The sequence below is a fragment of the Saccopteryx leptura genome, chromosome 5, assembly GCF_036850995.1.
Source record: "Saccopteryx leptura isolate mSacLep1 chromosome 5, mSacLep1_pri_phased_curated, whole genome shotgun sequence".
Classification (NCBI taxonomy): domain Eukaryota; kingdom Metazoa; phylum Chordata; class Mammalia; order Chiroptera; family Emballonuridae; genus Saccopteryx; species Saccopteryx leptura.
Window position 1 is genome coordinate 214,517,941 of NC_089507.1, and position 12,187 is coordinate 214,530,127.

A 12,187-nucleotide genomic window follows, 5' to 3' on the forward strand; every position below is an offset into this window, starting at 1 on the left:
TGCCGCACGGACACCGTGGCTGTTTGCCGTGTGGGGCTGCAGGCCCTAGGTGGCCAGACCTTCCATTCTTTAAAGCCAACACTCTTGATTTTTTTTTTTTTTAATGTGAACATTCTTGTGAAACACTGGCGCTTAATTGAACAATATTTTCGGTGCTGTGCCATCCACACTGATGGGCCAGATGTGGTGGGTCAGCTGCCCCCTAGTGACCTCCGGCCTGGTCTTTGCTCCTCTTAGGCTCTGGTGAGCTGGCCACGCGGGCCTGCCCTGCTGGTGGCCCACCACACGCACTCGCTGAAAGGGGTTCTCTTTGTTCTTTCCGCCAGAAAACGAGCCTCCCTCTCCTCTGGTGTCCGGGATCATCGACTACAACATGCCCCTCACCTCCACGTACCTGAAGCAGATGAAGTTGCGCGTGATGAATTCCCAGGAGCAGGTAAGGCCTCCCTCCGCCCCCCGCCCCCCTGTCTCCCCCACCTGGAGGCGTCCTAACTTGCCTGGATGTGGTTGATCCTTACTGCGATGCGGGGCCACAGCCTGTGTCAACACACCCGGAATCAAAGAGGCCCTTATCTGGTTATCTGGGCTGTGCAGTCGGGGGCCAGGAAAGAATGTGTTTCTCGTTAAAGGGTCTGCTGGGTCTTCAGGGAAACCTGGGGAGCTCATGCTTCACAGAAACTTTCCCCAAGGGCAGGGGCCGCGAGGGGGCGGGGCGGGGGAGGAAAGAGCCGCAGACCTCGCTCTTGGGTGGTGCCTGTCTCTGCTCTGCCCTTTGTCTACTCCATCACTCACCTCCTTTCCCCAGGGGGACGGGAGGGGAGGGGCCCTGGCGGCCAGCCCGTGGCCTCTGTCACTCTGGGGCCCAGACAGGCCGGGAAGATGGGCCTTGGCCGGTGGCCCGCGTAAGATAAGGCCCCTGGCTGTCCGAGACTCCCCAGTTGTGGGCTGCCAAGGGCTGTCAGGCACCGTGGAGACAGGCTATTTAGAGAAAACCGCCCCTGCCGGCCTCCCCCGCGCAGCCCAGCGCACCTCCCGGCCCCTTTGCAAAGCAAGTAGCCAGACTGTGTCCTTCAGAGGAGAGAACAAGTGGGGGGCCGGCCACCTCCTTCCTCCGCCACAGCCTAAAAGCGGGGGACCGTCTCCCACCTCCAGCCTCAGTGTTCTCGTCCGTCGTGACATCTGAGGCCACTAGATCTGTCCCCGCGGCCTGACCGGGGGAATGGGTTCTTTCCCTGAAAGTCTGACTTCTGTGGATGTGTGCTGTCTCGCTTACCACCGGTCGGTCTCCTTGACAACCTGAGTGCGTGTTGTCACGGGGTGGGGGGGAGAGGGGGATGGCTCCAAGGCCAGCTCCAAGGTGAGGTAGCAGGGTGTGTAGCTCGGGCAGCACTGGGGACGGCGGCACCCCATTTGAGGATTTGAGCTGGTTGGCGTGGACATGCCAAGTTTGCACTCCCCTCAGGAGGAGGGATGGCGTGCCCACCAGGACCAGCCCCCAAAGGTTGAACGAAGCAAGCTTTGCTCTGCGTGGTAGAGCTGTTGGCGTCTCCGGGTCCCGGCGGGCGTTTTCTCTCCCGAGAGAGTCTGTTCTGTGATGGTTGTTGCGTCCTTAAGACACATCGAGGGATCAAAGACGGTGTCCGGTGGGAAAGTGAGGTTCCGTCCTCACCATGGCCAAGTTGTCTCTCTCCAGGAATGTCAGTAATCGGGGTGGTCAGAGCTGTAGCATCTAAACACTGCCGAGCAGGGTCGGCGTGAGAGCCTCTCTCTCCTGTGACCATCCACCCTGTCACAGGCACCTGGCCTCCCACACATTCTTTTTTTTTTCTTTTTTTTTCATTTTTCTGAAGCTGGAAACGGGGAGAGACAGTCAGACAGACTCCCGCATGTGCCCGACCGGGATCCACCCGGCACGCCCACCAGGGGGCGATGCTCTGCCCATCCTGGGCGTCGCTCTGTCACAACCAGAGCCACTCTAGCGCCTGGGGCAGAGGCCACAGAGCCATCCCCAGCGCCCGGCCATCTTTGCTCCAATGGAGCCTTGGCTGCGGGAGGGGAAGAGAGAGACAGAGAGGAAAGCGCGGCGGAGGGGTGGGGAAGCAAATGGGCGCTTCTCCTGTGTGCCCTGGCCGGGAATTGAACCCGGGTCCTCCGCACGCTAGGCCTCCCACACATTCTTACCGCCATTCCCATCGTCACCGTGAGGAGTGAAGTCCAGGGTCACTCGGACAGCCCAGAGTGCAGCCCGCAGCTCTTTGTTTCGTACAGAACAGCACGAGACCCAGGTTCTGGCTGCAGAACCAGCGGCAGTCGGGACAGTCTGCCCGTGACCCCGCGTTCAGGGGTCCTGTTCTGTTTTGTTCGGTTTATACAAATTCTCGCTGTCTGTGGGGGGTTGAGGCTATAGGCTACGTGCATTCACAAGGATTCAGACATTCAGCAAATGTTCATGGAGCCCTACTCTGTCAGCTGGGGATGGGCAAAGACAGCGAGAAAAAAAAATCACACACGGATACTCGGCTCGTAGCCATGAACAGTTGAGGGAGAGGGTAACCAGCCATCCTGGGGCAGCGGTGACAGATGCCACACGCAGTGGGCCACGTGGGGCTGTGAGTCCTTAGATGTGGGCGGGGTGGACAGAGGCCGGGGTCAGCAAAGGTTTGCTTCGGAAAGGGACCTTTGAACTGAGGTCACAGTCTGAAGGGAACAGAGCTCCAGGCTGAGGGAACAGCTCCTGCAAGGACCCCGTGGCTCAAGGGAGGGTGGCGCCCATGAGAACCCGGGAGGACGGCGTGACCGGCGCAGACACGGTGGGGAGCTCTGACGCTGAGCAGAGGGGAGCGCATAGCGTTTGGCCTTTGATGGGCATCCGTCTGTGAGTGAACGGAAGTTCACCAAGCAAGATGGATACATCGCCCCGGAGAGGTTTGAGCTACTCCCAAGGAAGGGAGGACATCTGTCTGCAAGGGGGCTCTGCGGGTCCAGTGGGGGCTGAGGCCGAGACTGGGGTGGCCCCTGCTTTAGCGTGGCGCCGGCTGTGTCTTCCTTACCTTCATCCATAGCTCCCCAGACGGGGGCCCCTTGGAGGTAGCCAGCTTTCTCCTGCGTGCTGCAGGAGGGGAGGGGGCAGATGCGCCCCCCACACCTGGCAGGAGACGCAGCTCCCGGCCTCGTGCCGAGGGCCTCTCATCCGTCAGCCTCCAGTGTGCCGTGCGCCACAATGAGCTCTCAAGGCCTCCGCCTCTCAGACACAACCATTATCCCTCTTCTATAGCCAGAAACGTGGGAAAACAAAAAGTCACATTGGCTGCCGGGTTATTTATCTACGGCAGCAAGGAAGGGCCAAGGACCCCACGTCTTTGCTCCTTCAGCTTGTAAAAATATATACATTTGAATTAGTGGCTTTTTTCCTCCTATAGCAAAGCCAGAGCTGGGCTCCCCTTGGGGTGGGTGGGTGGGTGAGTGGCCCCCTATTCAAACACAGCCACCGCTGTTGAATCTAACGTCCGAGACCGGGCTTCCCTGCTGGTCACTCTGCCCATGACATGCAGAGGACACCGGTCGTGTCTGCAAATCACCTGTGCGGGCTACAAGGGAAATAAATCTAAACTCACTGGGAGCCGGGATAAGTGATACTTGACTAACGCCGGACAAAGCTCTACATCTTAAAAACTTTGAGTGAGAAAGAAATCCCAATGACTCAGTGTTTTCCCCCCAGCAGTAGGTGTCCAGGAGACAGACAGCAAGGCGGGAAGAACGTGTGTCCTCACTCTGCCTCGAGCAGACGGAAACAGGTGGTGGGGTCTCCTCGTGAAACGGACAGAGACGCAGTGCTTCTTGTCCAGCCCAGCCACGTGGGATAGATTCCGAGGCTGGGAGGTGGGTTCTTCCGCACTGGGGGGGATCGTGGGTGATATGAAAATCCGATGGTGATAGTCGGCACAAAGAAAAAAAAAAAAGATTCTTCTTGAGGTCTGATTCAATGCGGCAAAAGTTTATGGTGCCCCGAGTGTGCAGGATGTTTGGGGGTCAGACTCCACCCTTGCAGGACCCCCCATGCGAAGACACAAACCGCAGGGGCTGTCATCATGAAGGCCACGTTGAGCTGAGAGTAGCCGAGTGTAGCCTGAGACGATCTTTTTTTGTTTTACTTTTTGGCCTTACTCGGGAAAACTCTCATAAAGACACAAAACTGAAATCACCTTCAGTTGTACCGACGAGGAATGCATTTTCTTGTAGGGGGGGGCAGGGGAGGAAGGTTCCGTGCCTGTGGACTGACACTGCGAGGGCCCGGGCCTCCAGGGCTGGGTGCGGGGTACCTCAAGAAGCACGCTGGGGCTCTTCCTCATGCGGCTGCTGCTTTTGTTTGCTGTCTCATTTGGGGTTTTCTTCCAATACTTTAAAAAAAATTTTTTTCATTACACCAGTTACACACGGCCTCAGGAGAAAAATCAGTAGTCAAAAAGCGAAAGTGGTCCTGGCGGGATAGCTTGGTTGGTTAGAGCACCGTCCGGAAGCACAGAGGTTGCCGGTTCGATCCCCGGTCAGGGCGCATACAGGAACAGCTCAATGTTCCTCTTTCTCTCTCCTTTCATCTTTAAAATAAATAAAATAAACTTTAAAAAAAAAAAAAAGCAAAAGTGCGGTGATCAAGATCACCATCACCCCACCATTCAGATCACAAAATATTTTGGTGTCTGCCCTTCTAGACTGTTGAAATAGAAAGGGGATTACCCTGGATTTATCATTTTGCAGCCTGCTTTTGTTTTTCTGGTGCTGATTTGCCGTGTAATTTGGAGTCTTTCTCTGCCCTTTGGGCCTTGATGTTTCCACCTGCCAAATAAGCTGGTTATACTCCTCTCCCATCAGGCACTGATCCTTCTGTCCGTACCCACCCATCTATCCACCTGTCCACCCACTGGGCACCTGAGCCGGGTGCCAAGCAGACGGGTGAACAGAGCCAGGTGGCCGCCCTGCCGGCTCTCCCAGCTCAACGACAGAGACGAGGAGAAGCGGTGGCACTGGGGTCTGTGGGAAGGGCTTAGAGGAGGGACGGAGCGGGTCGGTGCCGGTTCAGGCAGGTGGGCCACTGACCACTGAGGGGGCCCCTGTTCTGCGTCCGGCACTTGACACGCTGTGCCCTTCGCCCTCGCGGCTCTGCGGGGTCACGTTCTTACCCTCACCGCACCGATGCCTGCGCTGACAGGCTCCCAAAGGGTCAGCGCTTGCTAGAGGTCACACAGCCACTAACAGGAACCGGAAACTCAGACCTCTTCCACCCCCGAACCCGAACCCGTGCACCTGCCAGGGCCCCAAGCCCTGCGTCTCCCCACACTTCCCCTAGATAAGGAGTCTCCCCACACTTCCCCTAGATAAGGTTGTGCCCAGGAGGATCGAGGATTGCCCGAGGCGCGGGTGGAGGGAAACCTTGGCTGAGATGCTGACAGCGCAGGCTTTTGTTCGGCCTGGGAACCGGGACCGCCTGGAATGGACGAAAACCTGGGGAAACACCGGGGAGGAATTTGGCGGGCGGTGGGGGTGGGGCCGGGACGAGGGGGCGGTGTCTCCCCTACCTTGCGGAGGCTCGTAGGTAATCTGATATCCACGTTATGGGTGACGTTATCCTGATCGGTCCTGAGATCCCAGTGTTTGAACCCGCTGTAGAAATCAGATCCAGATCCGGAAGGGGATTGAGAGAGAGAGAGAGAGAGAGTCTCATGGGGTGGAGGCTGGGACGCCCGAAGGTTCAGCCACCTTCCCAAGGCACCCCACCGGCTGGCCCGGTTTTTTTTTTTTTTTGTTTTTTGGTTTTTTTGTTTGTTTGCACACCTCCCCCTCCACCCCCACTCCTGGCTCTGCCCGGGAGTGGGAGAGGGCTGTCAGCACCTTCCTCGGCCTCCCTTCTCTCCAGTTCTTGGAGCAGCGCTAATGTCCCGCTAATGGTTTTAATGGTTCTCTCAGCGGCGTGTGAAGTGCTTCGCCGCTCCATTGTTTAAGCCCACGTGATGGAGGCTCTTACTTGCTTCCATTAACCTCTGCCTCCCTCTCCTCTGCCGCGTGCTCTGGGCCAGGCCCGCCCGGAGCTTTCCTCTGCTCCTGAAGGGGTAGTGGAGGAAGGGCAGGACTCCCCCCGTACCTGGACACACACGTGGAGGGGGAGCCCCTGCCCAGGGGCCCTGGGATGGCCGGAGGACTGGCTCTTCCGCCCCTTCCAGGGGGGCCCGTGTCGGAAGGCCCTGTCCGCAGCCAGGATTCCGGCCCGCCCACCAGGCCCAGACCCTGGACTCGGGCTGTTCCTGTTCCTGCAGTCGCACAGTTTCACCAGCTACCAGCTGTGTGAGTTTGGGCGAATCCTTGTGCCTCTCTGTGCTGCTTCTTCCTCATCCGTTCCTGGAGAGGAATAACAATATACCTCCCTCCTCGAGTCGTTTTAAGATTTAAATGACACAAAGCAAGCTCAAGTGCTGAGTACAGTGCCAGGCACATTAGGAGCGCGGAGGAAGTTTCCCTGACCTCCGCAGTAGCATCATGACGCAACTTCTGTTTAATGGACTCAGCCAATGCCCTTGACCAAGAAGCCAGAGCCGTAAAGAGGAAGCAGGCAGTGCGGTGGCTCTGAAAGCGCTCTCCTTAGCAGAGAGGACAAGACGGCGGCCGCGGACTAGAACCCAGGACAGGAAACAGATGCAAGACGGGGCCGGGGGGGCCTGCTGGCTGGTCCAGGGGGCGTGCACTTACTTCAGATGAGATTTGATTGGACAGTCAGAGAGGGTCCAGGGGAGGGAAGCTGAGAGGCACCAGCTCCACCGGGAGGACCAGGCCTGGGGAAGGAGGAGAGAGAGAGGAAGAAGAAAGAGGAAGAGGAGGAGGAGGAGACAGAGCATGGGCCTTTCTTGGAAGTGAGGCTGCGAAACAGCCCCTCCGTCAGCACCGGGGGCCAGGCAAGGATTCGGCAGGGAACGCGCAAGGCTGAGGGTGGGTCTTTCTTAGGCTCCCGGCTCTCTAAGTGGAGAAGAAAACAAGCCCGCCCTGAGGAGCTTGGCACATCCACTTTATTTCCGACCGTGGTAAAATATACGTAACATAAAGTTAGCCATTTAAACTATTTTAAAAAAATATTTTATTGATTGATTTTTTTAGTGAGCAAAGAGAGAGAGAGAGAGAGAGAGAGAGAGAGGATCATCAACTGTTCCTGTAGGTGCCCTGACCGGGGATTGAACCAGCAACTTCTGTGCCTTGGGGCGGTGCTCTAACCGGCTGAGCTGTCCAGCCAGGGCTTAACCATTTTAAATGGACAATTCAGTGGCGTTGAGTACATTCACAATGTTGTGGAACCCTGACCACTATCTCTTTCTAAATTTTTTTCATGACCCCGAATAGAAACTCTGTAACCTTTAGGCAGTAATGCCCTGTTTTCGCTTTTCCCGGCCCCTGGTAACCACAGTTTGACTTCCTGTCTCTATAAACTTGACTATCTGGGTACCTCCTGTAAGTGGAATCATGTATTTGTCCTTTTGTGTCTGGCTTATTTCCCTTCATGTTTCCAAGGTGGTTCATCTGTGTTGTAGCATGTGACAGAACCACACTGTTTGCTCGGCTGGATCCTGTTCCGTTGTATGGCTATCTCCCCTTGTGTTTATCCACTCATTCATTGACAGATATGTGGGTTGTTACCATTTTTTGGCTAACTACGTTCGCTTTTTTTTTTTTTTATCAGTATCTTTTGGACCAGGTTGAGGAACAGGGAGGGACTTAAAGCAAGGTTCTGTTCCTTCTTCCACTGAGTCCTTAACCCTTCTTTGTGGCTTTTTTTTTTAAATGAACATTCTCAAACTCCCTCCTGCTCAAAAGAGCCCCAAGAAAATGGGTGGGACCAAAGGAGAAACCCAGTTACAGTGAGAGCCTGTCACTTGACTTGAACACTGAGTTCCTGACTCACAGGACTCTTACCTGTGGAGAGACACCTTGCCATAGTGCTGACTCTGACACCCAGATTTTTAGCACTTGTTAGCAACAATGATGTCCTCCTTCCCCGTCCTCGGGCTGACCTGCAGCTCAGGCAAGGTGTGAGCTCAGGGAAGAAATCGCAGGATGGAAACTCTGCCACGTCCCCTGCTTTGGCTTAGTGTGTATAAAAGCCTTGACCAGAGGTCCCCAAACTTTTTACACAGGGGGCCAGTTCACTGTCCCTCAGACCATTGGAGGGCTGCCAAATACAGTGGTCCTCTCACTGACCACCAATGACGGTCTTTGAAGAAAACAGAGGTTCTGGTGTGTATCTTTAAAATTAAAGAGTAATCCTCATAGAATAGAAATAGAATATAGAACTTCTAAACCACTAAAGAAAATAAAAGAAACAAAGAGAAACCGATCAGCTCAGCAAGAGTAATTAAATGGAGAAAGAAGAGAAACAGCCAAGAGATATAATAAGTAGAAAACATAAGTAAGCTAACAGGAACAAGACCAAACACTAGTAAATCACAATAAATGTAAATGGGTTATATTTCACTAGAGTCAAAAATACTCAGATTAAAAAAAATTTTATTGATTGATTTTAGAGAGAGAGAGAGAGAGAAAAACTTTGATCTATTCCTGTATGAGTCACGACTGGGATTTGAACTGGCAACTTCTGAATATCAGGACGATGCTCCAACCAACTGACTCACCCAGTCAGGGCCAGATGGGTTTTTTTTAAACATTTTTTTTAAAGATTTTATTTATTCATTATAGAGAGGGGAGAGAGGGGGGGGGGAAGGGGGGAGGAGCGGGAAGCATCAACTCCCATATGTGCCTTGACCAGGCAAGCCCCGGGTTTTGAACCGGCAACCTCAGCGTTTCCAGGTTGACGCTTTATCCACTTAGCCACCACAGGTCAGGCCAGATGGGTTTTTTTAATGGCAAAATCTATTTGGTATTTATAAAAAAAAATTTTTTTTAATGACACAAAAAGAAGACAAAAGAAAAGGAGGACAGCGTTATTAATGTCAAACAAGTAAATGGTCAAGGCAAGGAAAGGCATTAAATAGGGCGAAGAGAGATATCGTATGTTGATCAAAGGCATAATTTTCCAGAAAGATTTCAGGTCCTCTTGACCTTGGAGGTCTGGCCTTTGGGGAGGTTGAGGAGCTTGGGTGGTCCTGTTGAACATAAAGAACACTTTTAGGCTTCACCATGGAAAGCAGCATCTCTCTCTCTCAGCCCTCGCCTCAGCATCTTCCCCATCGTCCCTCTCTTCACCTTCTGTAATCTTTGCTGCTGTCTTGCTGTCGTTTCTTCTCTGGACTAGAATCTTCAAAGGTGGAGCCCATGCGTCTGCTCTCTAAAAACGTGCCTGGCGTGGACCCTGTGGAATTTGTGAGAATGTGGGGTCTGCTGCCCCACCGAGGTAACCAAGGTATACTTGGACCATTCTCTCAGTTCCCAGACTCCTTCCCTTCGTCCTGCTTCCTGGCCTTCGTGACCCGCCGCTGGTGTGCTTCTCTTGCTCTGTCTCCCGCCTCCCTCCGCTCAGACACCCTCAGCAGCCTTCTGGGACCAGCCTGCCTGTTACTTGTTATGTAGCTGAGCCGTGGGGGGGCCCTGCTTGAGTCCATACAAGCCCCAGGAAGGCCTGGGATGCCACTGGCCCCATTTGCAAGATCTGAGAAGCTACCGCCCAAACCTTTTCCTGTCCCAGTAAATCCCTGGCAATGTGGAAAGTGTGTGCTGTGGCAAGAAAAACAAAAGCGACTAAAACACTGACGGGGCCAAGGATGCGGTCTGGATTTCTCCAGGCAAAGAATGATCCTGGGAGCTTTTCTGTTTGAGAAGATATGTGTGGGTGGAGTAGCTGCTGTCAGGCTCTGCCTGGTGCCCCCCACCCCATGACCTCAGGGCAGTTTACCCTTAGAAACAGCCTCTTAGGTAGCCCTTTATTTGGTTTTGGTTTTCATTTATTTATAATTTGATTGATTGATTGATTTTAGAAAGAAAGGAAGGGAAACAGACAGAAACATCAACTTGCAGTTTCATTTATTTATGCAGGGGTAGTCAACCTTTTTATACCTACCGGCAACTTCTGTATCTCTGTTAGTAGTAAAATTTTCTAACCGCCCACCAGTTCCACAGTAATGGTGATTTATAAAGTAGGGAAGTAACTTTACTTTATAAAATTTATAAAACAGAGTTACGGCAAGTTAAAGCATATAATAATAATTACTTACAAGTACTTTATGTCGGATTTTTGCTAAGTTTGGCAGAATAAATCTTTCTAAAACAACTTACTATATAGTTAAATCTATCTTTTTTTTTTTTTTTTGTATTTTTCTGAAGCTGGAAACGGGGAGAGACAGTCAGACAGACTCCCGCATGCGCCCGACCGGGATCCTCCCGGCACGCCCACCAGGGGCGACGCTCTGCCCACCAGGGGGCGATGCTCTGCCCCTCCGGGGCGACCAGAGCCACTCGAGCGCCTGGAGCAGAGGCCAAGGAGCCATCCCCAGCGCCCTGCCATCTTTGCTCCAATGGAGCCTTGGCTGCGGGAGGGGAAGAGAGAGACAGAGAGGAAGGGGGGGGGTGGAGAAGCAAATGGGCGCTTCTCCTATGTGCCCTGGCTGGGAATCGAACCCGGGTCCCCCGCATGCCAGGCTGACGCTCTACCGCTGAGCCAACCGGCCAGGGCCAAATCTATCTTTTTATTTATACTTTGGTTGCTCCACTATCGCCCACCATGAAAGTGGGAATGCCCACTAGTGGGCGGTAGGGACCAGGTTGACTACCACTGTATTTATGCATTTATTGGTTGATTCTTTTTTTTTTTTTTTTTTTTTATTTTATTTATTTATTTATTTTTTTTATTGGTTGATTCTTGTATGTGCCCTGACCAGGGATTAATGGAACCTACAACCTTGGCGAACCAGGAGGAGGCTCTAACCAACTGAGCTATCCTGCCAGGGTGACACTTTCTTTTTCTTTTTTTTTTCAGAGAGAGAGAGGGATAGACAGGGACAGACAGACAGGAATGGAGAGAGATGAGAAGCATCAATCATTAGTTTTTCATTGCAACACCTTAGTTGTTCATTGATTGCTTTCTCATATGTGCCTTGACCGTGGGCCTTCAGCAGACCGAGCAACCCCTTGCTGGAGCCAGCGACCTTGGGTTCAAGCTGGTGGGCTTTTTGCTCAAACCAGATGAGCCTGCACTCAATCTGGCGACCTTGGAGTCTCGAACCTGGGTCCTCTGCATCCCAGTCCAATGCTCTATCCACTGCGCCACCGCCTGGTCAGGCTTTTTTTTTTTTTCTTCTTTTTTTTAATCTTTTAGCTATTTCTTCTGGTGTTTTACCTCCTGTTTCTAAATAACACGCTCATCCTGCCAGTTCTTGATTTTTCAATTTGAGTTGTTTTGGTTGTTGTTTAATTTCTTTCTGTAGGAGATCAGTGTTTATATACACTCTTTTTAAAAAAAAATTTTTTTAATTCACTCGTTTCAATTTTATGTTAGATTTTATTTATTCATTTTTAGAAAGGAGAGAGAGAGTGAGAGAGAGAGAGAGAAAGGGGGGAGGAGCAGGAAGCATCAACTCCCATATGTGCCTTGACCTGGCAAGCCCAGGGCCTTGAACCGGTGACCTCAGTATTCCAGGTTGACGCTTTATCCACTGCGCCACCACAGGTCAGGCCTACATACACTCTTATACTCTCTCCTAAACACACATATTATTTCTCCTTCCTCCATCCCTCAATATACCTATGCCTCTCTATATAGATAAATCACTATTGTTATTTATATTATTGTGGCTGTGTATCTATTCTTCACCGCTGAGCCAATCACAGCATACTGTAATTACATTTTCTTTTCCTTTTGATTCCCTGGAGTTGGCCATTGCCTCTTTTTTTTAAAAAAAAAAGATTTTATTTATTTATTTTAGAGAGGAGAGAGAGAGAGAGAGAGAGAAGGGAGGGGGAAGAGCAGGAAGCATCAACTCCCATATGTACCTTGACCAGGCAAGCCCAGGGTTTGAACTGGCAGCCTTACTGCTCCAGGTCGACGCTTTATCCACTGCGCCCCCACAGGTCAGGCTCACCTTAGTCTTCTATCTTTTATTCTTGCTTATGGTGTCTATATGCTTTGTCATTTTTATTTTTATGTACTCAAATTTATCAATTTATTTTCTTTAATGGCTTTAGCATTTGACTCTTAAAAGTG

The 12,187-nt window shown here is 52.1% G+C and overlaps 1 protein-coding gene across 1 annotated transcript in view; it reads left to right on the top strand.

Annotated features, from left to right (window-relative positions):
* NOL4L (nucleolar protein 4 like) overlaps nt 1–12,187 on the top strand; it is a 129,662-nt gene that overhangs the window by 67,653 nt on the left and 49,822 nt on the right. The window contains exon 4 of the mRNA XM_066384079.1: nt 327–436. Within this exon, the coding sequence (XP_066240176.1) occupies nt 327–436 (110 nt within the window). The remainder of the gene's footprint in view (nt 1–326; nt 437–12,187) is intronic.